General features: G+C 37.0%; 1 protein-coding gene across 3 annotated transcripts in view; it reads right to left on the bottom strand.

Annotated features, from left to right (window-relative positions):
- The window catches only part of VCAN (versican), a 113,608-nt gene that overhangs the window by 58,350 nt on the left and 36,167 nt on the right, over window positions 1–19,091 (bottom strand). For 2 of the 3 annotated variants that reach the window (XM_067731172.1, XM_067731173.1), the window contains exons 6-7: window positions 12,958–13,251; window positions 3,136–6,117 (exon numbers count right to left, since the gene is read on the bottom strand). In XM_067731172.1, coding sequence (XP_067587273.1) covers window positions 3,136–6,117; window positions 12,958–13,251 — 3,276 coding nt within the window. The remainder of the gene's footprint in view (window positions 1–3,135; window positions 6,118–12,957; window positions 13,252–19,091) is intronic. The other variant, XM_067731174.1, reaches the window with a different exon arrangement.

Raw genomic sequence — 19,091 nt, 5'->3', positions numbered from 1 at the left:
AAAACATTCAGAATCCTGTTACACTAACTTGTGACATTTCAGATGATTTCGAGGAGCATTCTTTAAAAAAAAGGAAAAAAAGTCCAGAATTGATAAAACTCTTCCTATGCCTTTAAACTCTATAGACTTCATATATGTTCACAAAGAAAACCTTTCAATAATTTTTCAAATGCAGGTGTGCAAATTACTCCTGAAATAGACAGGAGTCATATTTCCAGTATCCCCTGAACCACTGTTAAACCCACCCTATAGCATTTTTCAGCTCATAAAAGTTTTATGAGCTGAAAAGTTCCTTCAGATTTTGTTTAACTGCTAACTACAGTTGCTCTCTAGCAATAGCACCCTAAGTTGCTATTAAGATCCACTGGAACAATTATAACATAAACATGTCCTGCATAGCATGTTTTGTTTCATAATAGTAAAATTTTTTCTAAAAAATCAAGATTTATATGAGCGGCTGAGTGCAGCAAAAAAATTATGAATGCCTTGTTTTAGTGTAGCATGCGTGATATTTTTGCTTACTTGAATATACAGTATGTGTAGAGTTCAATTTTATGTTTATGAATAGATTTATATAAATTTGTACATGTACCAAGGATTTTCCAGTTTGGAAAAATGTGCCTTAATACATAAAAAGGTTGGTTTTCCAGGCACATATGTATTTTTCCTTATTAATGTACACCTGCCCTAAAACTCATTAATTTAACATCTGCTTTAGGGTTTGCCCTTGTCAAAATGAAAAATCCTTGAAAAATCAAATTTTTCATAGGAAACAAATGAGTATAAGTAAAGCAGTTGGATCTGAATCAACCTCATTGTCTTATCAAGACAATAAACAGTGTTTTTATTCTTAAGGAGAATGGCATGTATAAAGCACATGGAAAAGCCAGGTAGATGAGGGGGCTGGGGTGGTGGGAAAGAGAGAGAGATGGAGGGAGGGAACTAGATAGAGACATGTCCTATCCTCACCCCCAGACCCCGCGCCACTCACTGGAACCCCGTGCCGAAGGAGATAACCAAGTATTCCCTTTCCACAGTTTTCCGACTCATTGTTATAAACGCTGAACGAAAATTAGTTTGAAGGGAAATCATGGTCACACGTTTTAAAAGTGGAAGAAAGAGGAGGAAACACCTAGTTGTGTTTCCCAGACCCAGCTGAATTAAGCCAACAATTCAGATAAAAATACACGCTTTGTATAAATGGTTTCTGAGTTAGGTTACTCAGACCCTCCATTTCAAGTAAGCATTTATAAACTTAGATTTTGTTTTTCCCTGATGACTGCCAATTCTTCCACGGAGATTGACTTTCACTTTTTCCATTTTGTAATTTGATCACCCTCACCTGAACGCAGTTTCCCATTTAGAAGAGTTTTTAAATGCAGAACATTTTTTTACTATTTTCTATATCATTTGATTCAATGTAGTATCTACACTAACAAGAGAGTAATCTAAATTGGGAAAAACTTCTGTATAGTTAGTCATTCAAGTATTATTTTTTTAATTCTCAAATTAAGCGTTCATAGTAATCCCTATGCTTCTCTTCAATTCTTTCTTTTTCACAGTAATATCTTCTTGTCACTTTTCCAACCCTACTAACAGGAATCCTCATTCCCACTACTTGGCAGCTCGCCTCCTCTCTCCAACCCCAGCTCCAAGAGGCGGAAGAGGAATGTAAGAGGGAAGAAATATGTTATGGTTTCCAAGAAACAGCATTATTAGCAGGAAAATAATGCTCCAATCCTGGCCTGGTTCAACGGTATTGGGAAGTGGAGATTAACGTCAATATTCTGGGAGTGTATTCTCTCCTCTACTGTTCACTGCCCCACATGAACTTTTACACTGAGAAAGTTCTGGGTGATAGAAGCCAAGTTACCATCTAACAGCACTGGAAGCCAGCTGACTTGACATTAGAGCCACCTGTGTTCCCAACAGGTGCACCCCTGAGCAGGCTAATGAGGGTAGCATCCCTCTTAAGAAAAATGACACCTTGAGGGGTATAGCCCAACATTAAGAGAGAAAACCTGCTCAAGATCATTCTTCTAGCCTGACTTCTCAGAGCCAGGTCAAGGAAAAATGAGTATTTATTCCTTTAATCCACATATTAAAACTAAAACACAGCAACTTAACTAAAATCAATGATCTTCTAAATTAAAAAAAGACAAACAAACCTGAATAGATCTATTGTATTGCATACACTATGTATTCGCAATTCAGCTTACTGAATTTAGAAGATACCGTTGACTGACCTTTAGGAAGGAATAAGTTATGTTTGATGATAAAAATTGCAAGTATTAATCAATGTAAAGAAACAGCTTTTAAGAAATTTGCCAGAGAGATATATAAAATATTTGAACAGAATAGAAGGCACTGTGAATATTCCTAGAGATAAAATAACTAAATCATAAAATAAATAAAATTACAGTCTGGTTTTTAGGGAACAGAGGTAATGCTGACATATCCACTTTCTGAAATTATATTTGACACAATAGATGACAGCATTTCCTAGAACTGAGCTAGATTGTATTTGTTCTAAATATGTAAAGCCTCATTAAAATACCCAAAGACTACAGCTTGAAAATATGTTGAACTTTCTTTAAAATAACATTTACACTACAGACCCACATTACCCACCCTAAAAGCTGTATGATAAACCTGCAAATCATGGAAGAGAAAACCCAAAACAAACCTTTAGATGTCTTTTTATCAGCCCTAGGCATATGCAATACGGTTTTAGCTGTCCACAGTGTAAGTACTGAAGGTTAATAGTTAAAGACCAATGGAATGTTAACACAGTCTAGTACTACACTTGAGTAGTAACACATGGAAAGACACTGAAATTAAAACATTTTGTTCTGCATGTTCTGAAGTGATGTAACAGTGATGATTTGGTTATATTAGATGACAAAGCAGGGCTTCTTATGACTTTTAAAATAAAATAATATCTAACATTCTTCCAATTGTTTAACATATTCTTCCAATTCTTGTACAAATACATGAAGCTAAAACAGAATTTTTTCACATTCCAGTTATCTTCTACTGGCAGCATTTGGCATGTTGATATTTTTTTTCCAAAAGTAATTTTCAAGATAAAATGCTGGTTGCCTTGACTGGTATGTCTAGAAAGCAAAGACTTACCTGTCTTGTTTTCTCTGACCTCTATAATATAAACATTTATGTCAGGGTGGAATTTTGTCCCTGCTGAGGGTTCTGGAGTGGAAAGTGCCTGTGGTCCGAAGGCTTCTTTGCCTTCCACAGTGGGTGGTCTTGTTGGCTGTGTGGCAGAAGGAGTACTTGAAGTTGTGAAATATTCTCTATCAATATCTGTTTCTGTTTCCTTGGCTACAATATCCTCAAGGGTAGTGGGAGGAACACGAGATGTTGATTCTCCAATGATTACCATGTCACTGGTTGTTTCTTCATCAGGTTCTCTGTCAATGAGAGGCGGCTTCTCAGTGGATCCTGAAGATGTGTGAAGTCTGTCTACTGAACTGAAAGCAGTAGGGATATCACTTGGAACCGTGGCTTTAACTGTTGAAAATTCTGGGAGTTCTGTGGCCTTGGGCTTTTCAAATAATCCTGAGCCTAAATCCGTATAATCTAGGGATGTTTTCTCTATTTTCTCAGTAGTGGTTTCTTCTATAAGCTGGGTAACACTGGTGTTAAAAGGTGATACAAATTCCCTTGGACTGGTACCTTCTGTTTCATATTTTTGTTCAGGCCCTGGGCTTAAAGATACCTTTGGCCCCATGCTTGGTATTAGTGTTACCACACCATCTGTTTTTGCTTTGGGCTCAGTGACAGCACCAGGTGGATAAGACATACTCTGCTCAATTTTTCCAGTTGGAGTTGTTTCTAAAACTGGGACTCCCTCAGAACCTATCACCAATCTGTCTTCAAAGCCTGTATATGCTGACCCATCGCTCTCTTGTTCATCCAAGTGTGTTGTTGTCTCCTTGGCTGTGTCAGCTGTAGAACTGGGAGCAGGAACTGGTTTCTCTGGAGTCTCTTCTTTCCATGGAAATTCTTCCTGAGTTGTTTCCTGTGCAATTTCTGTTGTTGTTCTTATAGTTTCAGGATAAATAGTAGCCTCAAAGTGAGTCTGATCAGTGACATGTATGTCTTGAGAGGGTTCACCTAGAACTTCACCTTCTGATGCAATGGAAGGTACCAACACTCCCCATTCTGTCTTGGGAATTACAGAAAGAGGAATGGTATGGGAAGTGTCTACATAAGTAGTAGGCTCCTGGGTGCTACTATAATTAAAAAATGCCGATCCTTCCACATCTGAAGTGTGTGTAAATTGGGGGACAGTAGATACAGGCTTAGAGACATCCATATCTTCTCCTTCATCCAAAGCACTTCCCTCTATGGTTGCATGAACAACTTGGCCTTCCATGCTTGTGATAGGAGAAACTCTTTCTTCAGTCGTAGAATCTCTCAAAGTTGACTTTTCTGTGATGCCAATTGATGTAGTTGGCCAAAATCTGACTGTGAATTTTTTATGGTCTGTTGTGTCTTCCTCAGTAAACTCTAATGGCTTTTGAGTACTATCTGGGATACGAGCGAACTCATCTCTTCCATCTTCAGTAAAACCTGGGATTTCTTTATCCTTTCCACTCACTCCCATAGTGGTGAGTAAGGCAGGGGGCAATTTTGGAGAGCCTGCATGTTCTGTGGACCCTAAAGGCTTTGATGCTGTATTATCTTCATCCAATGACCATTTTGATACAGTAACCACCTCCACATTTAAAGTGCTTTGAGTCAAATGCACTGTTGTAATACCCTCATCATACTTTGTGGTATCTTGATAGCCATCTGTTTCTAATCCATTTGGAGTTGTCGTAAAGTCTTTCTCCACACCTGTTGCCTCCGCCGGTGCCACACTTAGCTTTGTTGTTGTCAGGGCTGGGGAATCAAAAGATTTGGTCATTCCCACTGAATACACTGTATGATGAATTTGCTCTGAAGAAGCTGTAGGGAACTTCATTCCAGAGAAGCTTTCTTCCTCTATTTTTTCTATAAATGAATCTTCGGTGATCTTTTCCTGTATTTCATCATCTGTATAAGTAACTGTTCTCATCTCTGGTCTTAGTGTTTCTGTTCTTTCTCTTCCTGTTTGTGGAGACGGATAAATAACTGTGGATGTTCCCTCAACTAGTCTTTTATCACCAGAATAAGGAAACAATTCTACTTCAGTATGATGTTGTGATGGGAAAGGTGTGGTGGACATATACTGGTCAAGAAAATCTTCAGCTATCCTACCATTAGTTTGTTTCTCTTCCCAGTGGTCCATGGATGACCCATCACTGTTGGGCATAGTTACAGGTGAAAAAATCGTCGATGCTGAGACTGACTCCACCTCCTCTAGCTGAGTGCGGGTGGTGTCTTCTGAAGTCTTTGACACTGTAATGACCTCAGGTATTTGGCTAAAGACCGAGGTACTCTGACCAGATCTAACTGTAGATGTTCTGTCTTCACCATCATCTTCTCCCAAGGTGAACCCATAGTGGCTTGTGGTCACTGATTCAGAGACTGTGCTTACTGCTTTCTTTTTAGTTTTGGATTCCGGGGTCATTGTTGTAGATACAAATGGCGTTTCAGGTACAGTGAATTCCTTGGAAGGAATGTGCTTTGAGATTTCCATTGATGTTACCAAGGGACCCACTTCTATTTGTTCAATTTGTGTAACTGATTCTCGCATTTGTATATCTTCCTTGACACCATCCCATGAATCAGTAGCATGATGGAAGATGACAGTTGTACTTTGGGGCACTTCCTCCTTAATTTCAGATATGTCTAGCTTTCCAAGAGGTCCTGAAGCAGAAGGTGAGTAATAGTCCATATCCCAAGTCTTCTTAGTACTCTCATCAGGCGCGGGTGATTCTGTGGCTATTCTGTGTGTGATAGTTAGAGGTTGAACTGTGGCTTTCTGTTCAAAATTGGCTATATGTCCCACAGGAGGGAACTTTGTTGTAATGACAGGTAATTCAGTGATTAAAGGGACGATTGGTGTAGTTCTGTCGGGTCCCATTTGTAGTTCTTCCGATAAAGTGGGTGAGGCAGTTTCCGCAAGCATATTCAGTTCGGTGGTTGTAGCCTCTGATATATTCTGTTTAGCTAGAAAAATAATTTCAAAGAGTTGATTAGACAAGTCACTAATAAAAAGTTGTACGTCCAGTGTGTTTGTTAAGTGCTGTTGTGTACTTTGGGGCAACCCCAAAGTGTTTTCTGATGGAGAGAAGTCTAAGAACTATACTTAAATTAATCCGAAGACAGACAATTGAATATTTAATCATCACAAATTGATCACTTGTTTTATATTGAAAGGGTTAACACTGGTTTTACCCATAGGTATGAATGACTGTTCTTGGCTAAGGGAAGTGAATACTATGTAGTTTTAAGATAAGGAGAAGTTAAACATAAATAAATAAATAAATGCAGAGTTTGGAAACAGTAGGTATGTTATTTATCAGAAACTACAGCACCAACTTGAAGTCTAGTAGGAGAACTTAGTGCTACTATTCTGGAGGCTTCTGTCTCTAGCTACATAATGTCTCTGGGGAGAGGGAGTGCCTCAGATTGCGAAACAACAAAAAAGCCACATCAAATGTACCCGAGTTACATATCAATGATTACATTGTCCATAATGCGGAGGCTTTCATAAAAACAGGATATTAACACCACTATTCACTTGATCCCCGGTGTTGGACATTTGTCTTCATATTCCTTTCAAATCTGCAGAGTAGCCTTGTTTATAATAAATAATAAAATGCCTCTGGCCGAGGCTGCTTGGCATTTGTTGTAGTTCTACATCTTGCTCTATGTTCTACACATTATGTTTGTAACTCTTAAGGGTCTTGGTTCCAGCCTTACTTTTAGCAGGAAATGCAAACATAGAACAGGAAGTAAAGTACCCACATGATATATTTTAGCTCTGTAATTACAAATCACTGGAAACAACCCTGAGCATCAGAAAGAATGGGCTCAGGCAATATAAAGTAACATGTCATCATAAAATGCTACATTATAATGCCTCCAGATTTACAGAGAATGGCCTGGCCTGTTTAAAGAAATTTAAGTTGTGTATAAAAGTGACAGTGTTGTAGATAAGATTCCATCTCAACATAAAGAAAATGCAGCGGCTTAGCACATAAAGATTTTGTTATTCTTTTTTTTAAATTCAGATTTTCAAAAATCAAAAACTGATTGCCACTAGACTCAGAAGGAACTGATCTGAGGAAATCTGTAGTCATCGTTTTGCTACATCCTGTATGATTTAAAACTAGTTGTATGGGTAATGTCTGTTCCCCTGATAAAAGTTGTAATATCTGTAGTATCTGTAATATCTTGTGGCGTACTCTTAATAATCCCCAAACCAGAGTCCTTGGAAAACAAAACTGGATACTTTTGAGCTCCAGCTACTCCATCAAAACTTAATGATATCAGGGCACTGAAACTGCTCTGTATGATACTAGAATGGCAAATACATGTCATTATATATTTGTCCAAACTCAGAACGTACAACACAAAGAGTGAACCCTAGTGTAAACTATGGACTTCGAGTGATTATGTTGTGTCCATGTGGGTTCCTCAGTTGTAACAAACATACCACTCTGATGGAGGATGTTGATAATGGGGGTGGATGTGCATGAATGGGGGCAGGGAATATATGGGAAATCTCTGCATCTTCCACTCAACTTCACTGTGAACCTAAAACTGCTCTAATAAATAAAGTCTATTTTAAAAATTTAATGATAAAATGATGTGATTTTGTTGTAAATCAGACTTGAGCTGTAACAGATTCCTCATTTTTTGTCTGGTATGAGCTGTTATTAGCTGTTGTCATTTCCCAGACCATTTTAAAGGCCAGATTCATCAGTTTTATAACAAAAACTTGGGGGCCATTTCATTATGATGTAGTTAAAAATTCTTTAGTCTGCCACTTTTTATCCCTTTGTATTAAAACAAAACTAAACAACAGAACAAAAAAGAATCGCACTCTTCAAAAACATGTTAAATAACTTTTTTTTTTCCTTTTTTTAAAGAAAGCTTTTTCTGCATTCATTTCCTGGAAGAAGCTTTTGTTATTTTGATTGACATGAACAACTTAAGGAACCTAAGTGAGGTTGACTATTTTTCTTTTCATTCAATTCTCTATCCTCTGAAATTCCATAACTGTTACCTCATTTAACTGCCAAATATCATGTTTGTTTTATAACTGCATTCTTTGGGGAAACAGTAAAATGTACATATAGAGAAAGTTCCCATGGAAACATAATATAAACACTTAGCACACTGCACATTAGAGAAAATTTAATCATATTATTATTAACAACAACAAAAAAGCTAATTTTGCTTTTTCCCTCTGAGTAGTTCCATAGCTGATGAAATTCACTTAAAAGGAGGTGATAACTGCAATAGGGCCAAAAGAGGGCCTGTGAATCAGGTCTTCCTATGCTCCAACCCAAGTTCTACGTTAACAACTTTCCACAGTGCTATGAAAATACTTTTATAGCATTTTAAAAATGAACGACTCAGATTTCAAAAACTACGTAACTGCCTGTCATTATCAATTATTACCGAACTGTTTGGTGTTGCCTTCCTCTAGGCCCGGAACACAGTAATATGACAGTAGTGTGTCTCAGAGAATCTCCTTTACAAAGCTAGGATCTATGTGACTTTGTTTTCAAAACCAAGGGTTTTCAATAATTTGAGAGCCCTGTTTAGAAGTCTGCTTATAATTAAGTTGATTAATTCTACTATTTGGAATGGAAAACCTCAGACTTCCTTTTGGGGTTGGGTTGCTTTTTCACCAACTTAACAGCTGATTTCCATCACAACTCAGTATATCTGAGCATCTGCACCATTTGCTTCAACCATTCCAAAACAAAGGAACTAATTTTAAAAAACACAAATATCTACAAAGAAATGTCTTAAGAATAAATGCCAGTGTATTAATGATGACTATTACAAAGGTGAAAGCACAACTCCAGATTATTCTAAAAGTGTCTCTCCAGAAGGAGGATTCACATGGAGAAACTTTTGCCCTGGAAAACTACCAGTGTCCCTTCAACTCCATTATCGAGGAAGCCAACAGAAAGCAGCAGGATTCTTTTCCCACAAAAGCTCCCTTCCAACATTTGCAGCTGTCTGCCACACAGATGTTTCACATCACTGTACTTTATGGTATTTTATATCCTATGGACTATCTTCTCCAGTGCTTCTGTTGTGAGACATGAGGCAGATTTTCCTAATAAAAGATAAAAACCCTATTAGCAGCATGATGGTTGATTTAACTTATACCCATACTGCCTACATTATAGGGAAATCACTGGATATTCAATAAGTTGATTCCGGGTTCATGGTTGAGGAAAGAGTAAAGTTTGGAACAATGAGATTAGAATTCAAATTAACTTTTCAAGTTTTACGAGTGATTGAATGCTAACCAATTCAATTCAATAAACAGAGACATTTAAAAAAATACCAGTTCGGGAAGGATAAGTTTTGACACTATGGTCAGATTATGATCTAGGGCACAAAAAATATAATATACTGACCATAGGTTAGAAGGGCAGGTCAACTGTAAAAGTGGACAAATATATAAGAAAGATGGCATAGGATGTGGTGGGTACTTACTTAGCCTTCTCTAGACCACTATCTCTAGCTCCAAGTTTAATCCAACAGAAGGATGTGAAAAACAATGAGGGTTCAAAGCAAGATGGCATAGGTGATTAGAGGCCTCGAAATTAAAATTTCAGAACAAGGAAATTGTTTCAACTGAGGGAGACACTGAGGGACAACCGAACAGTTGTTTTCAATAGTAGAAATGCTGTAATTTAGATTTTGGTCTCCAACTTAAGAAGGAAAGATGAACTCAAATTCTAATGCAAAGGATTTAGATAATTGGAAAAACTGAGAGTGATAGTAATAGGATATTGGAATGGGTTTTCTAGGAAACATTCCCTATCTCCCTCTCCTGGAGATCTTTAATAACATTAAATGAGAGGTTATTATGAGTCATCAATAGTTTTGATTCACTTAAATTGGGGAGTATGGATGATCCTTCAAAGCCCTGCATAACTCTATTTCATAGAACTTGCTTAACTCTGAGGTCAAAGAAAAATGAAAAGTGCACAATTTAACCATCAAGGGGAAATGTACAGGAAAACTTTATTTCATAAGGACATTAATTTACTTGTTTTTCAGATTCTAATTATATTTATCATCAGCCATTGTTAATGTTCTATTCAGTGATTTTAAAAGGAGAAGGGAATTAGAGCAAAGTGAGATTTGGTATTGTTTATTCACCATGAAGTGGCCTTAAAAACACTGTCTACTTTTGGTAAAAAAAAACAAGAAAAATATCCTTATATTTCTAAATTCTTCTACTTAACCAGCCAGCTGTACATCTCTGAAATCACTTTTGGAATTGTCCTTAAGGCCATAACTCTTACCAACTTTAACTCCATAAATTTAGTCACTACTCAACTATGTGGGAAACTGGACAGCAGGCAAGTCATTTTGAGAATATTTTTCAAAGCAAAAAAATGTATATTTTAAAAGAATCTCTGAAAAACGAATTAGAAATTTGGGGAGGCTGTTGGCATTGTGTGTGGTTTAAGGAAGGCTTTTATGTATGACTAAACTGTCTTAAACTTTTATATGCTGAATAAATTTTGAGTATGGTAGAGTCTTACAGAAGAACTAAATAAGAATCTAGCCTTTAGCTTAGATGGGGAGAAAAACGAAAATTTGAATCCATTATATTTGCCAGTTATATATTTCTAAGTTATATAGATTCAAACGAATTAGGAAGAAAAAAAATGGACCTAAACTTTCAAATTTTATTCATATCTTATATAGATTTTTACTAGGTGGTTATTTTATTTGACTCTAACTACATTGTTATTTTGTACATTCATGTGAATTCCTTATTTAAATAAATAATTTAAAACACATCAGGATGAATTCTTTGCGGCTACAGACAGGCTTTGGTTTAAATTTATTCTCAAGGAGAACAAAAATGTTTAAAAGTTTTCTAGTGCCACGTTTATAATGCACAAGAAAATAAAATCAAACAAGGTAGTCATGCTGGATAATTCAACTCCTTCCTTACTTTAACCTCTCTAACCCACCTGTCCCCATCCCCTCTCCAACACACACACACAGATTTGATTTTCTTCCTTAATCACATCAGTCACTTAGTGTAAAACTGATTTTAAAGCTTAAACTACTTGAAAATATACCCATAACCCATTATGGGTATATGGCTTAAAGGAATGATATCTTTCTACTTCTAGGGATAAGGTTTTGTTACTATTGTTGATGTTTGTTTGTTTTCCTAAAAGTGATTAAGACCTTTTCTGTAGTTTCGGGGCCTAGGAAAAAAAACTAATATTTTCAATGGCTTTTCATGGCCAGCTTGTATCACACTGATACACAACACGTGGGTTTAACACTCAGAAAGTTGAGTTTACAGGAAGAGATCCAAACAGAAGTATCTTAGCTGGGAAATAGCAGTATGTGAAACCATACCTTTCTGTTGCACTAACATCTATTCTCCTGACTGCTCAAGACTTCCCAGTTCTGTGTCTTTTTGGTTGATGAAGAATGTCTGTATATTTCACTTCAGAAACCAATTACAAAATAAGCTAGTGTATTTTCTACTCATTTCAGTTACAGTTGACCCTCCATATCCATGGGTTCCACATCCGAGGATTCAACCAACTTCTGATTAAAAAAAGTAAAAAGTTCCCAAAACTCCAGAAAGTTCCAAAAAGCAAGACTTGAAATTGTTGTGTGCCAGCAACTATTTACATAGTTGGTATTATATACTATTACATAGTATAGGTATTATAAGTAATCTAGAGATGATTTAAAGTATACAGGAGGGTGTGTGTAGGTTATATGCAATTATTACTTTATATGAGGGACTTGAGCACCTGCGGATTTTGGTATTCCCAAGGTCCTGGAACCAGTCTCTCATGGATACCAAGGGATGACTGTACGTATCGCTATAACAATATATATTGGAAACTTAGTAAAAAGTTCTCACTGTATTTCAATATAACGTGGCTCTATCTTGAACATATTCAAGGTCACCAAAAATTCTAGGAGATATTTGTTTTGCTGGCACAATATAGATCCTACTAAATATCACAGTGAGACTCTGGATTACTTGCTTGTGTAATTAAGCATTCTACAAGCACTATAGCATGTGACTACTAGTGCTAAAATAATTTAAGGACATCTGAAGAATTAAAATAATTATATCATGAATATTGAGAAATGTTACTTAAAATCCATTTTAAGTAGTAAACCTGACTGAAGATAGCCTATTTATGTTAAGGCTTGCAAAAAACATATACTGTACTTCAATGTGATACTAGAGAATTAAGCATTAGAAGGCACATATTTCCATTATTTGAAATAAAATGAGATAAAATAAGATTTTTATTTATAGCATGGTTCATTTTTAGGTATCATCCACGTCAGCTCCAAGTACTCACCTGCAATTACTGAAATGTAAATCCTCCGCCATTTAAAAGAAAGGGTGACAGCAAACAAAGATGAAATAAACAGAATTCAAGGATTCAACTCAGCCACAGTTGGTCCCAGCATTATAGCGTCAACAATCTAATTGCATTCAAGGACTGCAATTAATGTAAAATAAGTACACAGAAACATGTTCTATGGTTCTAAGTGCAATGCATCACAGTTAAGGCCTTCACCTGACATTTCCTCATCCTCTCTAAAAACACCATTTGTCAAATTTCTTGTTTTAACCGTATCACTGCTGTTGCATTTCCTTGGTTTTGAAAGTCACTGAACTGTTTCCATTCCGTGCACACACTGCAGGACATGGAATCATTCCGATGGCTAGTTGAACATCAATTGCACGGCTTCGAAGTATTTTTTTAAAAATCTGTAATGTTTAAAAAGGTACCAAACACTTACGTTTAAAGCAGTAGGCATCAAATCTGCTATCAGGGAGAGGGAAGCCTGTCTGGTTCTCAAAACGATACAGGGTTCTCACCCCAAGTAAACCACCTCCACACTGGGCCCTGGCCACAGTCACAGGGTGGCGAACGCTGGCGTCCGACAGCCACCCGTAATCACACTGGTCGAAGCCGCTCCTCCACGCCGCTTGGAGCTCCCCCACTGTCGCCAGGCGGGCATCTCGGTTTTCACACCCTTCTCCAGCTTCCTCAAAGGTGAATTTATTGGGAGCAGTGATGTGGAACACATCACCTGCAATCAGAAGAGGAAAAAGGGTCTAAATTTTACTATTCAGTCCCTTTCTGTTTACGGGAGATGGGGAAAAGCACGTAATTCTTTTTTTCATGGCAAGGTAGCAGCTTCTATACTTTAAAGCAGAAAACTCAATGTTACCTCATTTTGTTATTACTAGTGATAAGAAATAACACAATAAAAAAAGAACACACGCCAGAAAAGTTTCATTTTATATACATATATTCCCATAGGCCGTAGAAGCAGTCATTTGATAATAAAGTTACAATCAGTTCTTTAAAATGAACAAACTTTTCCAAAGGATTCTTTGGTTTACCAGACAGGAAACGGGTTTTCTCTTGAATGTAAAAGGCTATGAGGTACTTGTTAACATTGCATGTTGGAAAGAGAAAGTTGCATTGAAATGTCACTGAGGTTATTTTTGTCTACCCTAAAATCAAATAGTAATTCTCTGACTCTCTCATCTATCTCTACCATCAAAATGGATTAACTCCCATCAAAGCAAACAACAAAACAAGAAGACCTCCAGGGTTTGAAGAGGCGGACGGGAAAGAGGCAGAATGGAATGCTGTTTCCTGCCTTCCTGTCCTAGACACAGGGCTGCCTTGATAGTTATGCAGGTCATGGCCTACACTTGGGCAGGGCTGAGAGTGTACGGGGGCCAGTATCCCATTCAACCAGCCAAAGGTACCAAAGCCTCCCTGGAGGAAGGGGCACCCTTTTTCTGCTTGCTCTGCCCAGGGTGGATACCTTTTGCAATCTGTCTGCCCAGAAGGAGCGCCCTTTGCGGTTCTCACAAAGTTACTGTATGTGCTAGCAGGGGCTCTAACTAGGTTGGAGAGACTCTTACATTTGCTTATTGATGAACAAAGAAAGGCAGGACATTTACTTTGTTCATCGCCAGGCTCAATTAGACCCAAGTAGTATGTTCATTATCACTTAACATGTCACAATAAAGTATTCTGGAAATGCCAGAGAGTTTGTTAAATTGGAATTTTACTTGGGTAACTAACATAACAACTTGCTGAAATAAATGCAATGTGAATTAAATGATGCTTTTCACACATGAGCACATAAGTGGCTAAAGGAGACAGCATTAGAGAATACCTAAGCAGATATAGCAGGCATGGGGAGGAGTATAAAATGAGGTAGAGAGGAAGCTAACACATTGATAGCCCATTATTACAGCAGCTGTGGGTCCTGTTTCTATCTCACTGAGGCCACTCTCTGATTCTATGAGACATTAGACAGCTGGGATGCAGAGCTCTCATGATTTGGATCTTCACCTAACTAAATCCGTATGTAACAAGGGATTGTTTAAAACGTGTAGAGCCATTACTCTCTGTGCGTGTGTCCTAGCTTTATAACACAAGAAAAATCAGTCGGGGGAAAAAGGCCAAGTCACCCATATCAGCTCTTCTCACTGCAAATCTAAAAATGCTACCAACGAAACTAGGCCAAATCCCAATAAGAGTTATTTGAAGAAGAGAAAGAAAAATGACTTTTACCTGACTGAAAAAAGCAAGGTAGAGGTGAGAATGGGTTTTTGTCCTTAATTACCTAGGCTGGCAAAGGACAGTAATCTCACATCCAAAAATATACTATAAGAACAAAGATTCCCCCTCCCCATTCCTAGCATGTCTCCCTTCCCGCTAAGTTTTAAAAGCTTAAGGGTCACAGGACCAGTTGCATAGTATGTACTTAATAATTTGTTAAATGAATGGCATTTCAAGTTCTTGTTCAGAAACAAGGGGCCCTTTCTCTTCCATCCTTCCCAAGCAGCACATTAAAGAGCACTAACTCTGCTGCAGAGCTTTGGGTAGCTGCTGTCTGGGACAGGCGATTCACTCACCTATGGATTTGGCTCAAAGCAACCTGGGGACAGGCAGACAAGAGAGACTGCGTCACCCCAAGCAGCCTCAGCAGCCCCGTTCACCTCAGCATTACACTTGCATTTGGCCTGAAAGGAATGTAAGTGTGGAAGAGGGCAGCAGGCCAGCACGCTTCCTTCCAAGGTGGAACACTTGGATTTGTTATTACAGCTGGAATATCAGTTTTGTTGCCTCCGTTTTCTGCATTGTGAGGTACTTCTACAATGAGGCAAGAGTACAGTTCCTTTTCAGTAACAAGAGTGATCAGCCAACCAGAGCAAGGCAGAGAAATATAATTAACTGAGGAAAACGCTGCTTCTCCAAACAGCAATTTTAGTCCATATGATGGAAGAAATCAACTTCTCCAAATGCCATACCAAAGGGCCAATGAAGAAAAATGACGGCATGATTTTCTGGGTAACTGGTTTCCCTATCTTAAATAGCAAACATGTTTGGGGTATTAAAGGAAAGAAAGGCTTCAGTAGGTGCTGGCAGGTTAAAAAGAGAGTACCCTTATTATTATTAAATCAATAAAGAACTACTCATAGAACTTTTCATATAAAAACTCTTGTTAAATCTGACTTTATATCAAAACAGTGATTTAATTCACTTGTTTGGAGGATACAATTTCCATCTATCCAATCTCCAAAAAATAATGATTTTACTTATTTAACTAAATTCTGTTATCCCCAAAGCCACCTATTTTCCTTTTCATTTATATGTAAAATTTTATCAAACATTGCAAATAAAATTTTAAAAGCTTATTGAAAGAGATATCACCATTGGGTTTCGTGTAACTCAGATGAAAAAAGGAAGATTTAACTGGCATTAATTGAGTTTACCCTAGGGTGAGAATGAAACCAATTCATCTCTAAAGATAATGTGTGGCCTGTCATCATATATGTCATAATTGTTGTTTCATTTCAAAATAATGAGAAAAGGAAAAGAAAAACATTTACTTTAACTCTGTTCCAAAAAAAAAAAAGTCTAAGCCTTCCTAAATCATAACTGTTTAACATAAACATTACCTTGTCCACTTCAAAAATCTAATCATATAGTGAAGCATCCACACTATGGAATTCTCTTACTGAGTCTTAAAGCTTTTAGAATTGACACTCAATCTCTACCAAAAGCAATAAGTTGAACGTCTAAACTTTGCCCTTCCTGTGTTTCAACCTCAAATTATTAAGGCCAGACATCTTCTACTTTTCTCAAATATGCCAGAATATCCTGGCATCAGTTTCATACCAAAACCAGAAAGAAAAAAAAAAGTGAATTAATAGGTAATACACAGATAGCAATAACTGAACTAATTCATATTACTGTGTCCTTGATTTCTAAGACATCTATTTTTACATTTTATTGACAAAACTAAAATAACCTCCTGTCAAGTACTTTTTGATTCATTAGTTGCCTGGTTTTAAATAGATAATCCTTTGACATTATATATTTTTTATCTAACATAATACAAATGTCAGGAGATCTGCTGTTTAAATCAGAATTAACCTGTTAAAAGCTTATTGTTGAAGATGTGGATGGAGAAGGTTATTAACTTATGGTTCAAGTTCTAAGAATATAATTTCCAAAAATGTCTCCTACGGAAAACTGGTGATCCTTGAGACATGAGTAGGTATTCCAAAGAAAAGAGGTTTCGTGGACATTGGCATTTAGGAAACAAATACAAGTCATCTGACAGGTCTTTGTTTCTGTGAGACTTCTCAGAGTAGTTAATATTATAGTATTTATTTGGGAGTGCCCACAAAGAACTTAGGATTTTTAAGCCATTTGACCAGAGTAATCTCCTTTTCTCATAGAAGACTAATTAACAGTCCATGGATCTGTTTCATGGAATAGTTTGGAAAACACTGCTCTAGAGACATGTATGTTTCAATCAGGAAAAGGAATCTCAATTGAGCCATAACAAAGATAACTTAGTATTAAGTTTCTGGTAGCCTATGTGTTAACCTGCTCGAGATAGAAGCAGACTGCGTAGACCAGGTAATCAGACAGAATCAAAGCAGGAACCAAAAAACAAAGCAAAGGGCATATGAAGTCCATTGCCTCCCAGGGGTGTACCAGAGACTGCAAGGGAGCAAAGGAATCTGGCACAGAGCAGGGACCCTGATAAAGTGTCCAAGACCATATGTAAGCTGAACACAGAAGTGTCTCATTTCTTAAAAAGAAGGCTTTGCAAAAAGTCAAGCAAGGTAGAGCAGACAAAAGTAGCAGTCTTTCTCCTTAGTCACTAACTGTAGGCGCAAGTCTTTCAATCCCATATCCCATAGAAAAATGCAGGTTTTAGGCTAAACACTGTCCACTTTTACACTGAGAAAAGCAGTCAAGATGTTAAGATTTTCAAAGATTTTATTGATCTACTCTCAGTTTTAAAATCTATAGTCAGGAATTATTTATAGGTCAAATTATATGTTCTAAACTCTAACATCAGTCATTCATAGCATTAACGACATTAGACAGAAATTAAGTCTGGGCCAGTAACAGGAATGTAAACCTAAGCTTGGTCCAAAAATGAATGATCATGTGAGGATATACCAAGAGATAAAATCTAAAGTCCAGAGGCAAAGCCAAACCAGGAACCAAAGGAACAGAGAAAGAGAGAGCAAACATGGGAAATCAAGCAAAGCAACTCAGTGCATTTGTTTAGCTTCTCTCTCTCCAACAGGACTTCATTGGTCAGGTTGTATAAGTTCCTACCCTGAGGGTATCTTAAAGGCACCTTTTGGCCTCTGATGTAAGTAATAAAAGTTCCTTCTGAATTTTATCACAGTATCACCTTAAGAGTGAGAGGAGAGAGCAAAGCCTTCCTTGAGAGAGAAAACGCCTATTATTAGCATCAGACAAGGCCGTGTTCTAGCTCTACTCTTGAATACTGTGACTGAACAATTGAATGTATTTTAGCTTTACTGGATATATGCCTTCCTGGAAGACAAGCATCACTTTTATAAGTTAACAAGGAGTCTACTATTCAGTTCCAGAAGTTGCCTCATCAAAGCAGTTACATCTATAGGACATTTATTATCAAATTTGTAACAAGAATACAGATTTGAAACATGTTTCTAAATGTTATCTATCTATGAGATAATTGTATCTCTCATAGATTATTATAGATAATAAATAATTATCTATGATATAATTAAATAATAAAAATTATCTATCAATTTTTCGCTGATTAAGGAGAGCAAATAAAGTGTCAGGAAAGAAATGCGCAAAATATCCTTTATACACAAAACGATGCATGACTTAAGGTAAAATGCCAAGCTGACTTAAGTTGTAAGTAAGAATTTACTGACATGTATACGCATATATTTGCATTAGTACACACATAAACTATAATGCAGAACAGAGGATTTCACACTCAGGATAATTTGCATATTCATATGGAAAACATATATAACCTCTAATTTTCCAAAATTTCAAGTTAAATGATCTGGCTTTGAATTATTCCTGTTATTCCAACTTTCCAGGGATGTCCTAGAAGAAACTGGAAGACATTGCTGGTGAGACTTTAATATGTGGTGACATTCTACAAACTAAATTCATCTTAATCATAGGAATTAACATCATCAGAAATATTAAGAAAAAAACACTTAAATTTGACAAGTAACTGCTAAAAGACTCCCTGGAAAGTGGACCATGCATGTTATTTTTCCACACTTCTGATTGCTAAATGGAAAAGCTATTTCTTAGCAGACTTTAAAATGACAGATACTAAAATGGCAAGCAATGATGAAAACAAATCAAAACATTAAGATGACCTACGCTGTTCAAAAGCTAGACTTTACACTCAGGAGTAGCTCAGAAAAATTATGAAAGAGCCTGGGTCCAGAGCAAAGCTAAGGGAGGATATGTTTCTTCTACTGAAAATTCCCTGAGATCACCAAGGTGAAACGGGGAATTGGCATCAGCAGATCACAAATAATTATTCAATTCTTTCCTGGACTGCAGCTGATG

Source organism: Pseudorca crassidens, chromosome 3, assembly GCF_039906515.1.
Source record: "Pseudorca crassidens isolate mPseCra1 chromosome 3, mPseCra1.hap1, whole genome shotgun sequence".
In the NCBI taxonomy this organism is placed as follows: Eukaryota; Metazoa; Chordata; class Mammalia; order Artiodactyla; family Delphinidae; genus Pseudorca; species Pseudorca crassidens.
This window is presented reverse-complemented; position numbering and strand designations above follow the sequence as displayed.